The 24,230-nt window shown below is 50.3% G+C and overlaps 2 protein-coding genes across 3 annotated transcripts in view; one reads left to right on the top strand and one right to left on the bottom strand.

Moving 5' to 3' along the window:
- Positions 1-14,297, top strand: part of SART3 (spliceosome associated factor 3, U4/U6 recycling protein) — a 28,336-nt gene extending 14,039 nt beyond the window's left edge. The window contains exons 7-19 of the mRNA XM_024566585.4: positions 997-1,152; positions 1,833-1,971; positions 2,425-2,532; positions 3,164-3,241; positions 3,369-3,427; positions 4,297-4,406; positions 6,002-6,114; positions 7,795-7,871; positions 8,503-8,671; positions 10,497-10,951; positions 11,474-11,626; positions 12,495-12,685; positions 13,331-14,297. Coding sequence (XP_024422353.2) covers positions 997-1,152; positions 1,833-1,971; positions 2,425-2,532; positions 3,164-3,241; positions 3,369-3,427; positions 4,297-4,406; positions 6,002-6,114; positions 7,795-7,871; positions 8,503-8,671; positions 10,497-10,951; positions 11,474-11,626; positions 12,495-12,685; positions 13,331-13,508 — 1,986 coding nt within the window. The 3' untranslated portion in view covers positions 13,509-14,297. The remainder of the gene's footprint in view (positions 1-996; positions 1,153-1,832; positions 1,972-2,424; positions 2,533-3,163; positions 3,242-3,368; positions 3,428-4,296; positions 4,407-6,001; positions 6,115-7,794; positions 7,872-8,502; positions 8,672-10,496; positions 10,952-11,473; positions 11,627-12,494; positions 12,686-13,330) is intronic.
- Positions 14,298-15,843: 1,546 nt separating this feature from the next.
- Positions 15,844-23,872, bottom strand: FICD (FIC domain protein adenylyltransferase). Of its 2 annotated transcripts, XR_011651403.1 has the most exons (4): positions 23,781-23,872; positions 21,853-22,211; positions 16,769-18,762; positions 15,844-16,490 (listed from the first exon to the last, which is right to left on the bottom strand). XR_011651403.1 is itself a non-coding variant. In XM_024566586.4 (3 exons), exons 2-3 carry the CDS (start codon positions 22,151-22,153, stop codon positions 17,687-17,689), a joined length of 1,377 nt encoding a protein of 458 aa, XP_024422354.2. In that variant the 5' UTR covers positions 22,154-22,211; positions 23,781-23,872; the 3' UTR covers positions 15,844-17,686. The 2 variants fall into 2 exon arrangements, 1 of the variants encoding a protein (XP_024422354.2); XM_024566586.4 differs by having other exon boundaries at positions 15,844-18,762.
- Positions 23,873-24,230: the final 358 nt, after the last annotated feature.

The following is a 24,230-nucleotide window of genomic DNA, read 5'->3' on the forward strand; positions in this document are numbered from 1 at the left end:
CTCCCTCCAGCTTGAATCATAGCTCTGCCACTCGGTAGCTCTCTGATCGGGGCTAGTCCTTAGCCTCCTCGTGTTTCATTTCCCTTGAGTGTCAGGTGGAGGTAGGTAGATACTGCCTCACGGGTTGTTGTGAAGATGAAAGTCTTTATATTCTTAAGCCAGCAAAAGCTTAACCTTCACTTACCTTAACCACCGTCACTTAGGTTTTGTCCTTAGCGTTTCTCGTTTCTTTACCAGTGTGGTGGTGATTTCAAGACGTTCTGTATATTTCATCCGGCAGTTTTAGCTGTGTCCGGGTAACTAATTTGTCGTTACTGCTGGGCACCGAGGCTCTGAGACATCGTCTTTCTGTGTTCAGTGCGCTCTTGCTGCCTGGAATGTGTCCCCCTCTCCACACATGAATGGTGTGGTTGGAACTGCACTCCCGAAGCCTCCGCGGTGACAGCCTCAGCCGGTTCAGTTTGGTTTGACTGTCAGCAGAGCGTGGCTGAGGAGAAAACAAGTTGACTAAGAGGATTTTGTTTAAAAATACTTTTGATGGCGTGTCTTCTGGTCCGTCAACATGCAGCATAGCCTCTTCCCTCTTCTGCATGTGCCTGAGCCCCGGCAGGAGCTGATGCTCGGAATGGAGTACTCCAGTGTGGCCGCTTTCCCCCCACCCACGAGGCCGAGAAAGTAACTTCTCTTCTGGAAGGATGGCTCGCATTGGTCATTTGCGTTTCTCTTTCACTCAGTTCCTGATGGGTAGGAGATTTAAAGTCCCTGTAGTTTAGGGATAGATTGAGAAAAGGGATTAAGGGGCCTTTGTAGCTATTGCCACAAAAGGCACTTTGGACTCTCCCGCTGCCCATCAGGTTGTAGACCGGGATGCGCAGCGGTTCTGAGTGGGGACTGGTGATTCTCATCTGGGTGTAGCTGGGCTCCCACAGCTGAATGTGGAGCTGTGTTGTGCCCCCGACGGTGTCAGCAGCTCACTGCCAGTCTCTCTTGTCCCAGTTGGAAGCAGAGGCGCCCCGGCTGGCCGAATACCAAGCGTACATCGACTTTGAGCTGAAAGTCGGCGACCCTGCCCGCGTTCAGCTGATCTTCGAGCGCGCCCTGGTTGAGAACTGCCTGGTCCCAGACTTGTGGATCCGCTACAGTCAGTACCTAGTAAGACAACTGCTCTGATTCCACCTGTTTCTCGCCGCTTTGGGGTCTACGTAAAACCTGTCAGAGAGCTTGGGGTCAGCTGCGCCCTGCTCGCCCCTGCTCACCCTCCTTTCCCTCCTTTTCTACTCGCCCCTCACTTAGGAAGTGCTCCTGGAGTTTTAACTTACTTCAGACTGACCAGTAACTGAAAAAAGTTACATAGCCTTACTATTGAGGACTTTATAACAGGTTTTTTTCTTACAACCTTGCATCGTGGAAAAGGTAATCATTAAATGGAGACAGATTAGTAAGACGAAACCTCACGTACCCATACCCAGCCCAGCTTCAGCAGTTACCTACGGGCACTAACGTAGTTTCATCCTGCTTCCTCATCCCATGTCACTTTAAACTAAATCCAGAAATCACATTTCCTTGGTAAATATTTCAATACATATGTATAAAAGATTTGACCTGTACATTAGTATTGCTGATGCTCTTAAGGCTGTTTTAATCTGCAGGTTCCCATCTCCACCTCTCTTTTCCCTCACTCCCCCTCGTGGTTTCTTTCTTGAGGAAACTGGTCACAAGAGACATTTCTAAGGAACTTTCTTTTGTCAGTTGGTTGTGCTGGACGTGCCTTGTGGGTGGTGATGTCTTAACCATAAGGTTGTATCTGCTAACCCTGGAATTCTGTGTCGTAGGACCGGCAGCTGAAGGTAAAGGATCTGGTTCTGTCTGTCCATGGTCGTGCCGTTAGGAACTGCCCGTGGACCGTCGCCCTGTGGAGTCGCTACCTCCTGGCCCTGGAAAGACACGGAGTTGACCATCAAGTGATGGCTGGTGCGGACGTTTCTGTGGGAAGACTTCAGGGCTTTTTGTCCCAAGTCAGAGGCCGGAGTCTGGCACAGTCACTAAGCCGGCATTCGCCAGGGTGCTGCTTTGGGGGGGGGGGCAGTAGTGACAGACAGGGCTCTGGGTGGGAGACACACTGATGTGTTTTGGGCTCCTGGGAGCTTTTTAACAGAATGCAGTGCTTGCTGTGACCTTCCAGGAGCCTTTTCTGCAGGCTTGCTTGACCTGGGACTCAAGCCTCTTCCGGAGCGGTCGGGCATTGCCGTAGTCACCTTTCTTTTGAACATTTCCTTCTAGCTCGTTTCAGTCGGTTGCACCTTATCGTTATGTTAAATCATGTAGTATTTTCCAGTCAGTAGAGGTTTTTATAATAATCTTGATAACTTTATTTTAGTTGCTTTTTGAATTGGCCACAAACCCTGTCTTTTTCTTCAACTCCAGCAACCTTTGAAAAAGCCCTGAGTGCGGGTTTCATTCAGGCCACCGATTATGTGGAGATTTGGCAAGCGTACCTTGATTACCTGAGGAGAAGGGTTGATTTCAAACAAGGTATTTAAGTTCATGTGCTTTACGTTAGAACTGCACTTTCTCTTAGCATATCTTTGGGTGAGATGTCCCAGCGCCCAAGTGCACCGTGATTGGGCAAGTGTTGTAGACCAGCCATTGGTAGCTCCCTCTCGCCCTCCCCCCTGTGAAAAAAATTTTTATGCTGGCTCTTGCCAGCTTCTTAGGTCGCATTTTGTATTTCTCTCTTCTCTCCCTTCTATATACACAAGATAGTTCTCTAAATAAGACTGCTGTGTTTCTGTTAAATATTTTGAACCTTTGCAGGATTCCCCTTCCTTTCTCCTTTCACCCCTCAAAAAAAGAATAGCAACCAGAACCCCATGTGACGCGTCCTTGCACGCTCATGCACTCGGCCTTCAACCATTCCACTGGCGGGGGAGACCCACACACGGCACCCTGTGCTTGCTGTTGTCATTGTGCCGCCGTGCCGCGCTCTGCTCCAGCGCCTCTCTCTCCCGCTCCCTGATGGCGGCGGGGGCTGGACAGTTAATTTCTGTGCTGTCGGCATGATGCCAGGTGCCTAACAGGCCCCTGTGAGTTTCAGTGTAGGATTTGAAAAAAAGACGTGGTATGTGGTTTCGTAGAGCCAAACCTCTTCTGCAATTTCTCCCAGACTCCAGTAAAGAGCTGGAAGAGCTGAGGTCCGCGTTCGCTCGGGCTTTGGACTACCTGAAGCAGGAGGTGGAAGAACGTAAGTGGGGCTCCACCCTGCTGCTTCGTCCAGTCGTATTTCCTGTTCTCGGTTGATGGGCCTTTTCAGGCAAAGGCCCTTTTGTCTCTCAATTGCTTTCTAATTTTGACTGATTCTGTTTTTAAAGGTTTCAATGAAAGTGGGGATCCAAGCTGCATGATCATGCAGAACTGGGCCAGGATTGAGGTAAATGTTTGACAAATTCGTTGGTTTCATCCACCTTTGAAGGTCCTTTGAGAGTGTGGCTGAAGTTGAGTCAGAATCTCTGCCGATGGTCCAGGCTCTGTGGGGACTCATGTTATTTACCTAGCTGCGTACACATTTGTTTATATCTTAGAACGTTAGCTCCCAGGTAGAAGGTGTGCGACGAATGTCCCAACACCAGGCATTCACTCACATACCACCTCTCTCCCTCGCTCAGTGCATGTCAGGTTTGTGCTGTTTGCCAGGCACTTGACCAGGTGCTGGAGTAATGAGGTTGACATGGTCCCTGCACTAGTAAAAAGCTTTGTAGCCTAGTGTGGAAAACAGACGATTGGACAGATAATTAAAGGGTACAGGGAGTTGAATGTTATTACTGGACCAAGGACCCCACGGGGAGTAGGGCCTGGCACCTGCCTGGGAAGAGCTCATAGAGTTGTGAAAGTCTAACGTGTTACTCTCTGAGGGGAAGTCAGGGCAGAGAAACATTTATCTGGTAGTTTCTAGACGGGACGTTTGTGTGGTAATCATTTTAAAGATGAGGCAGCCGAGGCTCAGGGAGGTTAGGTAACCCGCCCAAGTCACTTAGTCAATGAGGAGTTGGCATTTGCTTCTAGATCAGTCTTTCTCTACGCTACGTCTCACGTTAAGACTTGTAGTGAAGCTTCATAAAAAACAAAAACCCCAAAACAAACTAGGCGCCTGGCCAGTACTGTGAGCTCCCCCAGGCCCCCGCTCTTTGTTCTGGACAAGGGGCGGCTTTTCAAGCAGCGCTGCTGGAGTCTATTTTGTAATGGGTGTCGGCGTCATAAGGGTCAGGTGCTTTTCTGACCGAGCCTTCTCCTGCGTCCTAGGCCCGACTGTGTAATAATATGCAGAAAGCTCGGGAGCTCTGGGACAGCATCATGACCAGAGGAAACGCCAAGTACGCCAACATGTGGCTCGAGTATTACAACCTGGAAAGGTAACCACCTGGGGTGGGGGGGCACCCACCTTGGGTCCCCGCTTGCCCGTGCCTGGCCTGGGCTTGCATCTTCACCATCGGCCGCCTTGTTTCATCCGTCTCTTTCATTAGTGGGCGGGGCTGGAGAACCAAATCTAGTGTTTTGTGCCTGGGCAGTTACAGCTATGCGTTTCTTTTAGTTTTCTGTTTTTCTTTGTTTTTTGTTTTGTTTTGCTTTCATTTTCTAGGCATGAATGTCTTATTTGACTTTTTGGGGAGCTATTTTTTTTTTATTATATTTGCTTTGCTTATAAAAGTATAAAATACTAAAAAGCACCAAGCAAAAACCCAAATTACCTACAGTCATGGACCCAGATGTAACCACCATTAGTTGTTTGGATATATTTTTCGAGATTTTTATGCCTAAATTTTTAGAAAATTAACATGCAATTACAGTGTACCTGTTATAAATCTCTAAAGTTATTTTAAATAAATACGCTATATGCAATACTATTGATAATATAGGGAAGACATAGAGAATATGACCAGCTTTTTTATTCAGTGTATCTTGGACAAAGACAGTGAAATGTGGGAGGAATTCCATCCAGCAGAATCCTCGAGTCCTCTGCGGATGGTAAATGAGTCATCCCGACACAATCTTGCTGTTCTGGCGGGGAAGGGGGTGGCAATCCCCTCTAGTGGGGACCGCCCCAAGCCCTTCTCGCAAATGGCTCTCATCGGGAATGGTATGTGTAGGTGTACACATCATACGTGGATAGCTCATCAATCAATGTCAAAAGGGGTATAGTCGTACAAAAACAGGTATCACCTATAGATAACAATTGAAGGGACACAGAGATTTGTCATAGGTGAGGGTCTGTTAGTCTTGGTGACGCCAGAGGGTCTTTGCCACGTATTTCATGAGATAAGGAGCTACTCCTTATGCCTTGAGTTTAAACAGTCCGGTTTATGTCACCAGGGCCATACAAAACAAAGCAGAACACGCTTTAGAGGATACAGTGTATTCCCAGGCCTGGTTCCCACCGGAACCCTTGGTGTTAGAGTGGAGTCATGCCTGCCACCTGCGTGTTTACTGGGTTTTCCAGGGAGACTCACTAGCCCCTTTCAGGGCTTGCTCTCACGGGGCTCAGTCTCGCACAGCACACAGAGTGGTCCCCACCAGTGTAAGTTCCCCATAACCCCACCCCCAGAGGTGGCGCTGCTAAAGCTCGTTGCATATTCCTCTTTGTGAGCAGTTCTCAAGCGTTTTGGTCTCAGAACCCCTTGGTGCTCCTAAAATTGGAGGATTCTCCCAAAAGCTTTTGTTTATGCCAGTTATTTAGGACTCCAAATACTTACCATTTTAGAAAGTGAAAATGGTGTTCCATGAAAAAACTAGTTTAGATTCCACCCCAGACAATGACAGTGTCTTCTTTGCCACAACCATGGGACTTGGTATGTGGAAGAAGTGCTTTATGGGATAGCGCTGGGAGCTAGTGGCTCCTTGTGGCGGAGCTTCCGGTCCTGTGGCACTGACCCGTGAGGAGACTGTCCCTCTGTTTGTGTGCCTTCTGCTTTGTACCTTGGTGGCAGCACCTGTTGGCCTTCTTCCCTAGGGCACACGGTGACACGCAGCACTGCAGGAAAGCTCTGCACCGGGCTGTCCAGTGCACCAGTGACTACCCGGAGCATGTCTGCGAAGTGCTGCTGACCATGGAGAGGACAGAAGGTGGGGTGCTCAGCTCTCTGCTTGTGGCCCGGAGTCTGTAAGCACAGGCTGTGCTCACGGCTGCAGCCCTCGAGCGGTGCTCACTGTGGGGCTGGCTCCTCCCAGATGCTCTGGAGCCGAGGGGCTCTCTCCGTGGTTCAGTTCTGGCACGGGCTCTCAGAGCTCTTTGTGGGGGGCTGTTGTGTGCATCATCGGGTCTCTCGCAGCATCCCTGGCCTCTCTACCCACTGCATGCCAGTAGCACTCCTCTCTGCCCCCAGTTATGGTGTCCAAAAATGGCTCCAGGTGTTGCCAAATATTTCCTGGGGGTCAGGATCACTCCAGTTGAGAACCTCTGCTGGAGAAAACCACCCCACACCGAAGGAGCACAGAGTGGCAAACGGCCACTTTTGTGCTCACCTGCCAAATTTCAGAGCCTCAGTATTATATTTCTAATGGGCAAATAGTGAGTTTATCTGGGCTTTGGTCTGGATTTTGGGTGGGGACCCCTCAGAACTTGAAATAAAATCCCCAAACAACAACCAACTGCAAAATACCCCAACATCTATCATTTGAGATGTTTTGCAAATTTTTAGTCTTAATTTTGGGTTGGCCAAAAAGTTCATTTGTTTTTTTTCTGTAAGATGGATCTAGTAGCTCTTAGTTGCCTTGAACTTCATTTGAAACAATTTTGTTAGATTGTATTGTGACAGCTGTCATATCAGCATGCATTAAAAAATAAAACAACAAAAAAATGGCCCTGACTGGTGTGGCTCAGTGGATTGAGCACTGCTGGCCTGTGAACCAGAAGGTCTCTGGTTTGATTTCCAGTGAGGGCACATGCCTGGGTTGTGGGCCAGGTCCCTGGGTGGGGCCGTGCAAGAGGCAACCAACTGATGTTTCTCTCGTACATCGATGTTTTTTCCCTCTTTCCCCCTCCCTTCCTCTCTCTCTGAAAATAAATAAAATCTTTAAAAAAACCTTATCAAAATAGGTGAATTTTTGTGTAGTCATTTTAATATTGAAGATGAAAGAAAATATGCAACATTTTTGGCATATGATGTTTTATTATTTCAAGAAAGGCAAAAACGCAACTGAAATGCAAAAAAGGATTTGTGCAGTGTATGGAGAAGGTGCTGTGACTGACAAAACGTGTCAAAAGTGGTTTCTGAAGTTGCGTGCTAGACATTTCTCGCTGGACGATGCTCCACGGTCCAGTAGACCAGTTGAAGTTGATAGCGATCAAATTGAGACATAAATTGAGAACAATCAGTGTTATACCACGTGGGAGACAGCTGACACACTCAAAATAGCCAAATCAGTAAGGTTATTGGTGAAAATGAAAACTTATTTTACAGAAAAAACTAAACAGACTTTTTGGCCAACCCAATATAAATGTCTTAACACCTTTTGAGTGGAATGTTTTCGTAGTCTTTCCAGGGAGCGCCCATGATAGATGATACTCTAGTTTTTAAGTCTCTTTTCTGAAAGAAAAGGGGAGTTTTAAACACCCTGAAGGACTACTGGGATTCTAGAATTTCCAGCCTCCATAATGAAATGGACTTAAAATGGGGAGCTAACGCTCCAGTTCTTGTCTGACGGGAGAGCTGTCTTCTGGAATGTGGAGAAATTAAGACAATCACATGTTGTTATATCTCTCAAAACCCCACAAAGTGAAAGTTCGCTGCTTTCTCTCTCAAGGTTCTTTAGAAGATTGGGATATCGCAGTTCAGAAAACCGAAACCCGATTAGCACGCGTTAATGAGCAGAGAATGAAGGTAATGATGCTGTTGACTGTGTTTGGGATGGGTGTTTTTTTGTCAAAACCTGAGTGAGGTCTTTCTAAAATGTGTCTTAGAGAATACTGTGAAATATTTGAACCAATATTTAAACCAGTCTTGTATGATTTCTTAGTAAAAGGTGAAAGATGCACACAATCTAAAGAGAAACCAGAGTGTGTAGTATTTTTTTAGAAACACTTAAAACTTTAGCCCGAACGATGAATACTTTCTTAATGTAGTAGGGGAATTTTGGCCCTAAAACTTTACTAGAATAGATGAAAAAAATAATAAAAAGGTGCTTCGCTTAGCCTAGTGATTGGAGTATGAACACCCCCAAATTAATTAGGGCCCTGGTTTCAGAGATTGTTGTCCTTCTCTTGGTGCGTGATTCCTGGGGGTATTGTGAGCCTTGCTGAAGATTTGGGGGGCAGACGCTGAGGGGCCCAGGTGCCCAGTGGGGGAAGTTGTGAGCACACCCTCTGCGTGTTTTCATGGTCTTGTCCTGGAACTTGGGTCATGGATTTCCCCAGCCTGTCCCCTGCCCCCTTCCGTCTCTCCTCTCATCACGAGTCAGTGAAGCTGAGGCCATTGCTGTGTCCAGTGATGAGTCATGTGCCCCACTTTCCAGGCGGCGGAGAAGGAAGCAGCTCTCGCACAGCAAGAAGAAGAACAGGCCGAACACCGGAAGAGGGCCCGGGCCGAGAAGAAAGCGTTGAAAAAGAAGAAAAAGGCCAGAGGCGCAGAGAAGCGCAAAGCAGATGAGGATGATGAGAAGGAGTGGGGCGATGACGAAGAAGGTAGAGATTTCGGAAATTCTATTGTGGAACATCTCAACCTTCCAGAGAACTTGCACAAAAACAGTACAAAGGACTTTTTCCTTGAACCCTTTGAAAACGTCACCCTTCCTGCCACTGCTGGCCTCTGTGCTCTGTGCAGGTACTGCCCTGCACAGGGGCCTGGGCCCCGCTCCCCCCACGCTGTGCTGTGGCCTCCCCCCCTCTGTGTGGTGCCCTCCTCACCCCACGCGGGCTCCCGTGCCCGAGCTCTTCCTGTCTCTGCCCCACGTGTGGATGGTCCAGTGTCCCCCTAGCACCGCCCGGCCCCACCCTGCACCGACACCCGCCTCGTTGCCCCACCTGTGGTTTTGACTTGGTGGAATTTTCCAACCAGTGTTTCTCTCAACCCTGCAACTTCAGGAATGGGCAGGTGTGGGTCTGATTTATTTCAGCAAAGTCAGTCAGGGTAAAGAACTGTTTGTAGACATTAAAGAAATACATACATTTTCCTTGTGCAAAGTCGTCAGCCAGAGGGAAGTAGTGATGGAGTCGTCATTTAGTTGATCTTCCTTGCACACCTTTGTGGGGCTTTTAGAGGGCCTTTAGAAACGACCATCAGCCCATGGCCCTTCAGAGCTCTTGGTTAGTAGGGTGAGGCAGGTGTGCCGTGCCTGCAGTGGCACGTGATTGGGACAGTGGGAGCCAAAGGAGGCGCTTGTGGGTCAGCTCCCTGCATGAGAGAGGTCACAGGAAAGTGATGTGTGCACCTTGGCATCTGTGGGAGGGCTGAGTGACTGTCAGATGAGAGACTGTCAAGTGAAAAAAAATGGGAAGCCAGAGAGCTGGTGTGAGCAAATAGCGAGGCACAAAACAGCCTGGCATTTTCTGTGAGCGTGATAACTGGGTTCAGGCCGCAATGCCGGCTGGGGCCAGGTGCGGGGGTGGTGAGGCTGGAGCAACAGGCAGGCCAGCTGGCTGGGCCCCATGCAGGGATGTTCCTTTTTTCTTTTCTTTTTTTTAATCCTCACTGAAGGACATGCTTTTTGACTTTAGGGAGAGGGAGGGAAACATTGATTGGTTGCCTCTTGCATGTGCCCCTACTGGGGACCGAACCTGGAACCCAGATATGTACCTTGACTGGGAATCGAACCCGTGACCTTTCGGTTTATGGGACAGTACTCCAGCTGAGCCCCACTCAGGGATGCTCTTGAACGCAGCATGCAGCACTTAGACTTCACAGGAAGCAGTGGGAAATTGAGAGAAGGGTCTGGAAGTAGAGGGCCAGAGCCAGTTGGGTTTCAGTACTCTCCCTCTGGAGGCAGTGGGGAGAGTGGGGTGCAGTAGAATGTTGTTCAGTTCTCCTGAAGGACACGAGACACAGCGTAAGATTTTAGGAATGATAGACCCTTTGCACAGCTTTCCCAAGCGCAGCCCACATGTGAAGCACGTACTTCAGAGCCACCTAAGGTGCTTGTTTAAATGCAGGTCCCTGAGCCCCATCCCGCCTGTGGTGACCTGGGCTTCTTACAAGAGGGGCCTTGGAATTTGCTGCCTGAACTTTTAGACTCCCTGACCTTTTTTTATAATTAAAAGTAGACAGTGAGGACTACTTGATTTAGCGCATTTATTCAAATGTACTCAGGGTCCAGAAAGCAGGGGAATAAGCTGGTGAGCCAAGAACGGCTTGGCAGGTGCTGTTGGTGCATATGTGCAGAGAGGAGTGAGGGTTTATCATGTGCAGCTGTGGCACACCTGCTGCTTGTAGTGGGAAGAGCGTGTACCTGGGCCAGCTCAGGGCAGAGAAGAAACGAGTGATCGTTGCTGCTTTTCTCTCTATACCCTGTAGAGCAGCCTTTTAAACGCAGAAGGGTGGAGAACAACGTTCCTCCAGCTGCAGAAGCACAGGACCTAGAAGCGGAGACAGGACTCTTCGGGAAAAGTGCAGCCGTAGATGTTGCCCCCCCTTCGAAGCAGAAGGAGAGGGCGGCTGCCCTGAAGAGGGACATGCCCAAGGTGACCCACGACAGCAGCAAGGACAGCATCACCGTCTTCGTCAGCAACCTGCCCTACAGCATGGAAGAGCCGGGCGTGAAGCTCCGGCCACTCTTTGAGGCCTGTGGGGAAGTGGCTGAGGTCCGGCCCATCTTCAGCAACCGGGGCGACTTCCGAGGCTACTGCTACGTGGAGTTTAAAGAGGAGAAGTCGGCCCTGCAGGCTCTGGAGTTGGACCGGAAGAATGTAGATGGGAGGCCAATGTTTGTTTCCCCGTGTGTGGACAAGAGCAAAAATCCCGATTTTAAGGTATGTCTGTGGGAAAAAGATGCCTTTCGTGAACGGTTGTCACAGACTAAACGCTTTTTTTTGTGAAGCTGCTGTTATTTAAAATGTCCAGGGAATGAGGACCGGACTCTCACACTAACTGGGGTCTGTCCTGAGCTGGTTAGCTGAGGTCCGACTCACGGCCCGGTCACTTCAAGCGCGCATTCGCTGATAAATGGTCATGAACTGAGGAACGGTGATAATGGTGACTGTCCGTTGAGTGCTTAGGGGTGACAAGGGACTGTGCTAAGTGTTTTATGTATTTATATTACTTCGTGGGATCCTCGCCCAAACTCTGAGAGTAGCTACTCTCATTCTTGCCCTTTTGCAGAGGAGGAAGTGGAGACTTGTGAGGTTAAGTGACATGCCCAGGGTGGCCCAGGTAGCAGTTCCCAGCGCCCAGAGTCAGCTCTGCTCTGCCTGGCTGGGGCGTGGACTTGTAGACGAGGATGCTGGGCTGGGCAGGGCCTCGAGCCATTGGTTTTCCCTCCATTCTTCCTGTAGGTGTTCAGGTACAGCACTGCCCTGGAGAAGCACAAGCTGTTTATCTCCGGCCTGCCCTTTTCCTGCACTAAAGAGGAACTCGAAGAGATCTGTAAGGCTCACGGCACCGTGAAGGACATCAGGCTGGTTACCAACCGGGCCGGCAAACCAAAGGTCAGCGTCTGAATGGACGGACAGCGCTTAGCCTTCCGAGGCTCGGGCGAACCTGTTCCTGCGTCTGTTCACAGATTATTTGGTTTCTAGAGTGGATTCCTACTGTGTCTGCTAACTAAGAAACAAATAAGTTAAGAGAAGGATAGGTACACTAGGCTTACTTGCATTTGGAGTCAGATGAATCTGTTTGTAGCTAATTGTATTAAAAAGAACAAGGCATTAAAAAAAAAAAAACACCAAAAAAACCCTACCAGGAAGTAGCAGGGGAGCACAGTGCAGAGCCCACACTGGGGCCTTGGGGTAAGCGGCTGTCCTCTGTGTCTCTGCCTTCCTGCCCAGACCCTCCTTTCCTCAGGCCTCCAGCCGTTGCCCAGGCCCCGCCACCAGGCTCCCGTCATGCAGCCCTTCAGCCCCTTCTTGGTCTCTTGTGAGATCCGCTTTGCGCCACATTCGGAGTAGTGTTTGAGCATGAGTTCGGATCGCCTTTCTCCCCCTCCCCCTTGTCCAGGTTAATGGAGAGTTACAGGGTGTGAACTGAGGGGGTGACGAAGGCACAGACGTTAGGGCACACCAGGGCTGCTCCCCAGTGTCCAGGCCACCTCAGCCGTCTGCTGGATTTATACTGGTCTGTCTGCCCTTTTTGCTGGAGCAAGCACAAGAGGTGCTGAACTTAACACAGGTTACTGAGGGTGCAGCAGTGACAGAAACGCAGAGGAGAGCGCAGGGGAGGGAGAGGAACCTGTAGACAAAGGATGGTGGAGGTGGGGAAGGTCACCTGTTGATGGGGTGCCTACTCTGGCCCCCCAGCTGGAGGGAGGCAGTGGTGTCCTGGCTCTGCAGCCCCTGACCTGGCTCTGGTCTCTTCCAGGGCCTGGCCTACGTGGAGTATGAAAATGAATCGCAGGCCTCACAGGCTGTCATGAAGATGGATGGCATGACCATCAAAGAGAACGTCATCAAAGTGGCCATCAGCAACCCGCCGCAGAGGAAGGGTCCAGAGAAGCCGGAAGCATGGAGAGGACCGGGCGGCCCCGGGGTGCCGCGGCAGATGTATGGAGCGTAAGTGTGTGCAGCTGGCCGGCACCAGGGTCGGCTGCTTTTCCATTGGCGCAGGGCATAGGACAGAAAGCCAGGGCCCGCTGTCCAGTGTGGTCGCCGGAGAGGCTGTCCGGAGCACGGCCCTGAAGAGAGCGAGCCCAGGCGTGGGGCCCGTGCTGGCGTTTGCCAGTTTACACTTGTGATTTATTTAGGGCCGTGTTTTTCTCTGATTGTTTTAAAGTCCTCTTTGCCGGTTGAATCCGAATGTTTAAAGAAGGCCCGACAACCGTGTGCTTGCCAGGGTAATGTAACCTCTGGCTGTCTTCGTATAAACGCTGTTTTTTTTTACCCAATAGGGTGACACAGCACAATTGCCAGGTGATTTGGTGAGGTGTGAAGGGATACAGCCATTTTCATCGACCCATAGGTGACTACATTGCAGAGGTTTGGTCTTTGCCAAAATTGAGGAAAAGGCCAAATTAGTTAATGTGGTTTTTACCTACTAATCAATCTAGGAGACGTAGGCTTTGTCTTATCCTTGTAGTCTTTTTTTTTTTTTTACCTTTGAACTTCGAGTGATTTAAGCCTCTCCTGGCTTATTTTCACAAATAAACCAGGGTCATGAAGTGTCGCATTAAAGGGTACATTCAGTGTTTGCTCTTCTAGGCGGGGAAAGGGGAGGACCCAGCTTTCTCTGCTGCCTCGCGCCCTGCAACGCCCGAGCCCCGCAGTGGCTCAGGCCGAGAATGGCCCTGCCCCGAAGCCGGCGGTCACCACCTCAGCGGCCACTGAAGCTCCCAAGATGTCCAACGCTGATTTTGCCAAGTTGCTTCTGAGAAAGTGAACGGGATTCTGAGAGAAGGGGAATGCCTTACTTCACGCTGGCCAGGAGGACCGCCCGCCGCCCAGCTGTGCCCTGGGTATGGAAGGGCCCAGGCAGCGCCTGCGCCCATGTAGTGTCCGCTGGGCCAGACAGACAGGGACAGGGTGTCCAAGGAAAGAGGCTCTCAGTGCCCCTCACATTGAGGGTGACAGGAGAGGAACAGTCACTCCACAGGTCGGGCCCAGAGTGTAGTTCCTAAGATACTTTTTGTCTTCAAGAGTGAAATCCAGAAGTGAAACTTGGACACGCTGTTTTGAGACACACTTGTCCAAATGTTTTCGGCCAACTCTGGCCCCTTTTCTAAGACACTTCTCTCCCACTCTGCATAGTATCTGCATAGTACATGTGCCCACCACTCTTTAATTTTCGAAAGACAAGATGGCAGATGCTAGCAATTCACCGGAATGGCCTATTTTAGTAAGGGGGTGGGGACAGGGGAAGTCACATAAAAAACATTTGATGGGTTTTTGTCCAAGGGGGCTGTGCGTTTTTATATTACGTATTTGTAAATGACATGTCAACCCACTGTTTTTATGTTTCCTAAAAACAAAATATTTGTGACGTTTGTTTTATGTAGGAATTCTGTGTGCCGTCTGCTGTGGACCATTTTCTTTGCCTAGTGAGTAGTGGGCCGTGTTCGTTGTCTAAATACTGAGTTTTAGCCCTTTGGTTTTGTTTAAATACCATGTCAAGGGCAAACTTAAATTTTCCCTGTTTAGGTTTGTTTATTAAACCCACGTTCTCTTAAAACGCTCTTGGGGAGTGGTACTCAGCTCTGCATCCAACGTGGGTCTTTTGAAGCGGGTGTGCCTTCCTTTACGTAACAGATGTGTAAATAGAACTTCTGTAAGTTAAGCCCCACATCACTTAGATTTCAGTCCTTTCAGCTGTGCTGTGGCGTCAGCCTTAAACTTCCGTTCATGGCAGTTCACGCTTGAGCTTTTATGCGTTTCTCCCTGTACTCTTCCCTCAAGGATTTACTTACTGCCTTGGCAGCCGGCACTGGGGGCGGGGAATCCACGACTCTCAGTTGTGATGGAAATCAGCGCAGCTTTTAACCCTCACCTGAGCATAGTTTGTTGCTTTTTAGAAGGGGGCAGGGGAGAGAAAGAGAGAAACAGTGATTGGTTGGCTCCTATATGAGCCCCCAATGAACTGCAGCCTTTTGGTGTACAGAGGATGCTCCAACTGAGCTACCCAGCCAGGGCTTAGCTGTTTTTTAAGTGTTTGTGCTTCATTCAAGCCTCACTATATTTAAGTGGAAAATTTAAAAATGATAAAGATTAGTAAGATAAATTTTTATGCGCCTCCCATCGAACATCAGCATTTCTCACCCCAGAGCCCGTCTTTCTTCCTCTCTGCCTCCACCCCCGCCCCTGGTCCATGTTATATCGAGGGTACCCCCGACGTCAGAGCAGCACCCCACGATGTTGTAGAGCGTGTCTCTAAGACATGAGAACTTAAAGGCCACAGTTTCATCATTATTAGCAGTAATACCCCAGTGTCGTCAACTGTCCAGCCAACTTCCCGTTTGCTGTTGTTTCATAAACGTCAGTTCCGTCCCGTAAGTTGGGATTGGTGGACCATAGCTGAGTCTGTTAACCTGTAGGCCCCCCTCTGCTGTGTCTCTTTTGCACAAAGCCAAAAATGTGTTAGGAGTAATCTGAATTGAATGCAAGCAGTGGGTATTTCTTGCTCTATAAGCAGCCAGAAGAGGCTGCGTTGTGCTCTGCAACGGCCCCTCCCTGCCCGCGGAAGCCCACTTGGTGGGGGAGGGTTTGGGCTGGTCCGGGGCTGACCTTGTAGAGCTGTGAATGTTTCCTCACCAACCCGGGTTGGGTGGTTCTCCTCTCCGCGGCTTCACAGTTCCCTGGCCTGTTCTCTCGTGGTCGGCCAGTCCTCTGGCCTCTTCATACTCGGGTGTCGGCACAGGCCTTGCACGGAGGCGAACCTTTTCAGACCTGAGCAGGACCCCGGGCGGGTTCCGGGCATTGACTGTTCTAGATAGGAATTTTTAGGAATGTGTGACTGGGCTTGTGTGTTTTCCCCAGAAAATCATGGACTGACGGTAAATAGGAACATGAAGAACCACTTCAGCTCCTTGAGTCCTGAGTGAGAGATCAGTGAGCCGTGTGTGTCAGCCCAGGTGGGCAGCCCATTCGGCCGGCTTTGTCTCGTTCCCCGTGGGAGTTCCCGTCTGGGCCCGCTCCGCTGCGGGCCTGCGGATGTAAGGGATGGTCTGAGGCCCTCTGACGAATGGGACCATCTCTTGAAGAAGACAGCAGAGTCTCAGGCATTCATTTAATGTAATAAAATACTTTATTAGAGTCAGTTTTTTGTTAAAATAATGTCCTTCACATTTAGCTAAAGTGCCAATTTCAACAGTACAAAGCAAGTACTTGCATCAGGCTTCCTTGGTGTGCTTATAAAACCAAGATAGAGAAGATTTAAGGTTTTAAGAAATACCTTCATGGTAGCATACAAGTATGAAAATATTTTTTATAAAGGTTTGCATAACTCACTTGGGCCCATTTCATGTATCTTTCCATTTATTTCCCTTAATCTTTCAGAAAACCATTCTGAATGTGCTTATTACACAAATAAATAACTATAGACACTTGCTACACAAGAACAGTGACTGATCTTCAGACCAGAGACAGCACTGTGCACCCTCAGCGCCCCTCAGACACTGACGGGGTGCAGGAGACCGGGGTTCTGGCCAGTCTCACGAAGTAGCAGCATCGTGTTGGCCCCTGTGCTGTGTGTGATTGAAAGAGAAGATTCTACTTCCACAGAGTGACGGCTTGGCCATAGTACATACGACATTTCACAAGTTGGTAGAAAAATAAGGCCACTCCAAGGCAATCTGTTCTGTTCCCCCGAGGGGTGCTGGACAGTACAGTGGCTGTGGGAGGTTGGGGTCAGGTCAGTACGTGGATAGAGCTGCATGACAAAAGGGGGCATGTTTTGGCTGTGGTCAAAGGCTTTTGTGGTTCAGTACAAACTCATGCCCTAATTCATTACCAAAACGCTCACTTAACCCTGGCAGGGTGGCTCAGCGGGTGGGAGCATCTTCCTGTACACCAGAGAGTCGTGGGGTTTGATTGTGGCTTTAGTTCCCCAGTCAGGGTGCGTAGGGGAGGCAGCTGATCAATGTTTCTCTCCCTTCCTCTCTAAAATCAATAAACATATCCTTAGGTGAAGATTAGAAAAACCCATACCTGGTGGTGATGTGGCATCTGTTTTCTCAGAGGTGCTCTGTAACGTGTAGTTGTAGGTGTCACACTCAGAGGGGAGTGAGGGTACACCTGCCCGCTTGCACACGGCCTGATCTGCAGCGCGATTCTGTTCGGGAACACCCAGAGAACGTTCAGACGGAAACATCTGGGCTGAGTTGCTGCAGATGCAGTGAGAGAAACATGGACAGCGAAGGAAAAACCAGGCTGGCCATCCCCCTATTCTTAATTAGAAAAATAGTATCAATACGGAAAAATAGCCTCCAACACTAGAGCTTGCAAACTGGCTCTTGAAATAAGCAAGATACTGAACTAAAAATGTGGTCAACGCTCATTTCCTTTTACATCTCGGAAGTTTGCCCCGCCAGTAAGAATTAGTCACAACGCCAACCTCTTTGTAGGGAAGCAGAAAGCTCTAAGAAAGCAAGCTTTCAATTGTTTCTCAAAACTGGGACCAGGTTCTCCCAGGTAAAATCACAGAACCTGTTAGCCAGTCTCAGAGAAAGACTTGGAGGAGTTGGTTGTGTCTCTGGATCTCATCCCAGTCTTGGCTTCTCCCCACCTTAGTGCAAATTCTGCTCCAGAACCTGTTCTGGTCACATGCAAAGAACATGGCTCCCCCCAACGCCTGCTGGGACCACCACAAGCATGGGCCACCAGCATGGATGGCAGACACCACACATTTTACTAGCTCAAAAGAAGAAAATAAATAACTTGGCTGAATTATAAGTTATCCTAGAGACAAGTCTTAATAATTTAGTTTTTTTCTTAAAAAAAATTGGAGGTAAAGAATGTTTAAGTTCCTTATCTGTCTCCTTTGGGAAACGACAAGGTTTCTAGAAATGCTTAAGTTTTGATTTTCCTCCCCCTGGAAACCCCATCACTAAGGGAGGCTTTTAAAGGTTAAGGTTTCACAGGTAGTGTCTCCTTGAACCCAGAGTGGTTGGGTTTGGCCTCAGGCAGTGCCACTGGGTACTCTGTTGTGGCAAAGAGCAGGGTGTCCAGGGTGGTCTCTGTACACTTGGCAATGAAGCGAATGAATGGCCTCACGTCGCCTTCGTTGGCGACTTCCAGTACGTGGTAGTACTCAGACCTCTGCTCCTTGCGGATGGTGATGGGTGGGTAGCCCGCCTGCATCAGGATGAGGTTCATCAGCAGGCGTGAAGTCCTTCCATTGCCATCAATGAAAGGGTGGATGTAAACAAGTTTATAGTGGGCCAAGGCTGCAAACTCAACTGGGTGCAAATTCATGGCGTCCTCAGAGTTGAGCCACTGTATGAACTCTTTCATCTGCTTTTCCACCTCCTGAGGGTGGGGAGGGATGTGGTGTCCCACAAGGACCTGTGTCGTCCGAAACCTGCCGGCTTCCACGGGATCCACGTAACCCAGCACCCGCCTGTGGATCTCCAGCACATCGCTGATGGTGACGGAGCCGATGCGGGAAACCAGTGTCGTGTTGACGTACTTCATCGCTGCGTGCATGCCGATGACCTCGTTCTGCTCCTCCAGGCTTTTCCCCGGCACAGCATAGCGGGTCTCCAGGATGTGCCTGATTTCCGAGAGGGTGAGGGTGTTGCCCTCGATCGCAACTGTGTGGTAGATGTGATGGTAGTACGTTTCCTCCATGACCCTTCGCAGGGCGGAGCTGCCCTTGGGGATGGACATGACCTTCTTCACTTTGCTGTCGATGATGCTGAAGTACCTCTGGTCAATCTCCTCTACCAGCGGCAGCGTCCGGTCCCGGTTGATCAGCGCTTTTTTGTGGCCGGGCGAGATGGTCAGCGCTCTGGTATACAAGTAGTCTGCCCGGATAATGTCCTTGTCCTCTTCTGAGAAGATGCCGAACTCGTTGAGCGCATCCACAAAGTCTGGGTCCATCTTCAGGGCGTGCAGGAAGAGCTTGTGGGCTTTCTCCCGCTTGCCTTGGCGTTTCATTTCCAGGGCTTGGTTCAGAGCTGCTTTGGCTTCCAACGTACCAGCTGGGAAAGAGCCAAAGAAGCACAGTCAGGGAGGGCAGGGAGTGGCAAAGCATGTTCAGGTGAGTGGTCAGCTGCTGGGCCCCAGGGGAAGCCATGTCCTGGAGGGCTCGGTCCAGCCACGCTGCCACTCCTTTCAGCGTGCTGGTACTACTGCATGTGTGGGTGTGTTTATTCCCCACAGCCCCGCGGGTGGTAGGCTGGTGGTTTTCCATTTGTCCCACAGCCCTGGGAGGCATCACCTGGCCCCCTGCCTTCCGCCTGCCACATGGAGTGGCTCTGTACCTCTGGCCACAGCTCCCATCATTCTGCCCTCCCTGCATCCTGATGGGGCCTCCCCTGCCTCTGGAGGCCAGGCTGTGAATAGCTCCCCACTTGTACTAGCTCCTGAGGCCTCCCCATCTCTGGGTCCTTTAATGCTCTTAACCTAGCGGTTTTCAGCTGCACCCTGCTTGACCTCTAGTCTTCCTTCCACCAGCTCCCCCACCAAGTGAGTGTCAGCCATACTTCCTGGGCTGCTTTTAGTTACTCAAGTGCCCAAGACTCTTACCCTCAGGCCTCTGCTGGAGCACTCTCCCCTCATGACTGTTCCTTTGGATCACTCCTGCTCACACTCTGGTCTCAGCTTAAGTACCCCCTCCTCCAGGGAGCCTTCCTGGTGTGCTCCTGTGGCCCACTTTGCTCCCCCATCACCACACTGGTGACACTGTATGGGTCACCTGTCAGCTCATCTAGGCTGGGAGGTCAGGGCTGACCTCTTCACTGTGACACCTCATACCCTGCACACAGGATGTAGTAGACACTAAACATCTGTTGCATTAGCAAGTGCTGAGAGTGACGTGAGCATCGTGGGGGAGTGAGAAGACTCCATTGTTTCTCTCCTGTAATATACAAAAAGTCGGATAACTGAAAAAAGGATCCTCTGTTCAACACTGATATGCCCAAAAGATCCACACACAGGGACATCTGAGGATGGGAAGTAGGGAGGACAGGATGGGGGAAGGACAGGGACGGTGGCCGCAGATGAAGCTCAGCATCCACCTTGGCTCCAGCAAGTTGGCAGCGGTGGAGAAGTGCTGCAGCCCTTACACTGGAGCCTGGACTGTAAGGCGGGGAGGGCAGTTTCCCTCCAGGACGAGGCAGCTCCCTTCCTGGCTCCCTGGGCAAAACCAGGTGTAAGCAGCTGGGAAGTCTTCACACAGTGGTGCCGACAACCTCTGCTGCTGGTGGGGCGGGGGGCAGAGTTGTGAGATCGCAGACTTGCCTCCCTGCCCCACACACCCTGACAGGACCTGGTAAGGAAGGCTGGAAATTGAAAACACAGCAGCAATGTTTGGGGGTGCAGCAAAAGCGCAGAATGGAAGCAATCAAAACAGTATGGTACTGGCAGAAAAATTCACAGATCTATGGAATGGGATTGAGAGTCCAGAAATAACCCCCCCCCCCGCCCCACGGGCAACTAATTCTCATAAAAGGCACCGAAAACACAATGGACAAAGGAAAGTCTCAATACGTGGTGTGGGAAAACTGGAAAGCCACACGCAAACGAGTAAAACAACTGCTGACTGCACAAAAACTAACTAAAAATGGATTAAAGACTTGAATATAAGACCTGAAGCAATAAAATATATAGAAGAAAATATGGGCACTAAACTTAAAATACCTTGGTCTCAGAAATTTTTATGAACTTGACCCCAAAGGCAAGGGAAGTAGAAGCAAAAAAAATGGAGGGAACTATATCAAACTAAAAAGCCACACAGCAAAAAAGAACGCATCAACAAGACAAAAAGGCAACTAACTGAATGGGAGATATTTACAAACAGTATCTCCAGTAAGGGGCTAATATGCAAAATATATAAAGAACTCATACAATTAAACAAGTAAAAAATTTTGTTTAAAAATTGGGTAGAGGACCTGAATAGACCCTTTTCCAAGGAAGACATACAGATGGGGCCAACAGATACATGAAGAGATGCTCAACATCACCCTGACCAGATGGACATTGTCCTGCAAAGTGAAAAGTCACTGGTTCAATTCTCAGTCAGGGCACATGCCTGGGTCGCGGGTTCCATCCCAGGTCCAGGGCTTGTGAGAGGCTACTGATCGATGTTCCTCACATCAATGTTTCTCTCCCTCCCTTTCTCCACCCCTCCCCCAAATAAAGTCTAAGAAGACGCTCAACATCACTAGTTGTAAGGGAAATACAAGTTACAACTACAAGGAGATCCCACCTCACACCTATTAAAATGGCTTATTATCAATAAGAGAAGAAATAACAAGAGTTGGGGAGGATGTGAAGAGGCAACCCTCGCACACTACTGGTGGGAATGTAAACTGGTGTGGTCGCTATGGAAAACATGAAAAAATTAAAAATAGAGCTACCATGTGACCCAGCAATCCCTCTTCTGGGTATCTACCTGAAAAATTTGAAAACATTCATAAAGATACATGTAGCCCTATGTTCCTTGCAGCATTCTTCACAGTGGCCAAAACGTGGAAACCCAGGCGCCTTTTGATGGACGGATGGATGAAGGAGGTGTACATACGCACAATGGAACACTACTCGGCCTTAAAGACAACGACACACTGCCGTCTGCCGTAGCATGGTTGGATCCTGAGAGTGTTATGCTAAGTGAAATAAGACAGATGGAAAAGAACCATATAAATTCACTCATGGGACATAAAGCATAAAGCAACGCATGAACAAACGAAACAAACAAAAGCTCATGGATACAGACAGCTGAATGGTGGTTCCCAGGGAAAAGGGGGACGGGGGAGGGCAAAGACGGTACAGGGGCTCAAGCATATGGGGAGAAGGAGACTCTAGATTCCGGGTGGTGAACACAATGCTGTGTACAGATGATGTGTATAGACTTGTACACATGAAACTCATATAACCTCATTAGCCAATGTCACCCCATACAATAAACAGACGTCATATTTTCTACACCGAAAATTTGTTACTAACCAATGTTACCCCAATAATTTTAACAAATGTAAAGAACACAAATGATAACAGATAAATTAAATGTGGCATAATCCAAACAAAGCAAAAAAACCAAGAGTTGAGGAGAAACAGCCACTCTGTCTTACCCGGAGAGGACTTGGTCTTGACCACCAGCAGTGCCGCATCCTTGGAGGTGACACTGAGTTCTGTGGACGGTCTGGTGTATCTGGTGACGGCATGCTGTGCCCTGTCCAACTTGCTGCTGAGCAGGTAGAAGCCTTTGAGCAAGGCCAGACACTGCTCCTCCACGGCCCCCAGCGGCAGCAGCAGGGCCAGCAGGGACCCCAGCACCATGCTCAGCAGTGTCACCCACAGGAAGCGGCCCCAGATGGAGGCCCATTTTGGCTCAGTCACGGCCATCACTGAAGCCATTGGCATGAGTGTCATCTGGACTCAGGGGTGGCCCCCTTGCACATATCCACAGTCGTCTGTGAGCGAGCCAGGTCTGAAAGGAACCAGGAGTTGGAGGAGATGAGGCAGGGGAACCGGTATATTGGGGATGCACTTCTGAGTCCCCCTAGGGCTTGAAGACCCCCAGGCCTCTTAACTCACTATGATCAGGGGGTGGGGACAAGCAAGGAGTGGATATAAATGCGGAGGGGCCAGCCTGGAAGGATTGGTACCACCTCCAGGGCAGTGTGTCTGAAAAGTAATGCTGCCGCTGCCCAGCATTTATTAAGCACTTACTGTGTGCCAGGCCCTGTGCTAAGCACTAAGGACCTACACATACCCTCCTGCAATCTTCAACAGGAGCTGATGAGGAAACAGGCTTGGAGAAGTGAAGTGCCTCTTGCCTGAAGTCACCCAGTGAGCAAGTGACAGCCTTAGGACTTGAATTCAGGACTCCGTGGCTCTGAAGTCCACCCCCCTTCATCACAAATTCTGTGGCCTCTGACCCCGACCACTGAGTGTCTGCGTCAAAGATAACAACCTCACACATACCCAGATTGGCCAAGGCAGTTCTGAGGCCCATTCCTTCATAAGCACAACTGTTTCGTGGCCTGATGTATTGTCACATGGCTGGCCACCTTTTCCTGCCCTCACCCTGATAGCCGTGTTGCCAGTCCCCTCTCTGGCCTTCCTTTTTGGCCTGTCCAGCAGGAATGCTGCCTAGAGTTTGGGCAGTCAAACATCTCAAGAAGAACTCAGGCTGTGGGCCAGAGCCAGTGACCCCTTGCCCTCTGTGACAGGGTTTGTGTGTGTGTGTGGGGGGCTGGCAGTGAAAGTGGAGGGGTCAGGTATGCTAACAATAAGCATTTATTGGGCAACTGTGGTGTGCTGAGCGCTGAGCTGAGCGCTAGCCGTGCATTATCTCACTTAACCCTCAGTACCCTAAGGAGGACAGCCCCTCCAGCTCCGCAGTACAGAAGAGGGTAACAAGACACAGACAGGGCAAATCAATTCCCAGGAGGCCCACAGGGAGTAAACAGAAGCATCGGGAACGAATGCCCAGTGCGTCTAAGCCCAGGTGCCCGAGGCGTCACCTCTATCGTATCCATAACCAGGGCCTGTGCACCTGCTCCCGGTGCTAGGCCTCCAAGGACCAGAGATGGCTGGTTAGGTTTCTCATCGCTCAGGGCTGTAGGTCTAACGGTGGGGGCGCGGGGTGGGCGCTGGCTCGTTGATCCAGAGCTTCAGAAATGGCTTGCTACGCGCTCTAATGGGGGTTCGCTTGGCCCACTGTGGGGGTACGGAGACGGTGTGGGTCACTCTTCGTCCAGGTGGTCTGCGCGTTATCCCCGAGGGACGGGCTCCTCGGGGTGGCTGGAGTTCGCTGGTGACGCGGGTGTGCGCGGGGAGCTGGCAGTACGTTCCGGGAGGCGCGAATCTCTCACCCCCCGCTACTCTAGGAAGGGGGAAACTGAGGCCTAGGGAGCCGAGAGCACTGGACTGTCATCTGTCATTCTGGGGAGCCGCCCCTTTCCGAACCCCGCCCAGAGCCCTCTGTCCTACCGCACCCTTCCCGGCTCGCTCCTTTCAAGTCCTTCGGGCTCGCCCCCTCCTCACCGCGCACCTTTGCCAGGCCCTGCAGCTGCTGTCCCGGAGTTCGCAAGCTCTACGGCGGGCTCGCACTACCTCCTCCGCCGCTGCCGACCTTCTGGCCCCGCCCCCTCCAGCTCGCCATTGGTCCGCTGGTCATTCTTATCACCTCGGGTTGGTTTCCCGCATTGGTGCGCTCCTCGCACTTCCGGGTTCTCGCGTCGCCCTCAGCTTCCGGGGAAAGTCTCGCCGTGGGCCACTCCCATTGGCTGGCTTATGCGTTGGTCTCGTGTGCTCAGCTGCCAATAAACAACAGGAGGGGTGGGGCCTGGGAGACCGGCGGGAGTAGTGGGTGCGGAAAATACCGCGCTGATGCGGTTTTGCAGAAATGGAAACTGGGAAACTCGCAATTCCGCCAGTTTGGAATTGCTGTCCTTCCCGCAGGTCTCCTTCTCAGGTATCTCTCCTGGCCTCAGTTTCCTTA

The sequence above is a fragment of the Desmodus rotundus genome, chromosome 7 (assembly GCF_022682495.2).
Source record: "Desmodus rotundus isolate HL8 chromosome 7, HLdesRot8A.1, whole genome shotgun sequence".
In the NCBI taxonomy this organism is placed as follows: domain Eukaryota; kingdom Metazoa; phylum Chordata; class Mammalia; order Chiroptera; family Phyllostomidae; genus Desmodus; species Desmodus rotundus.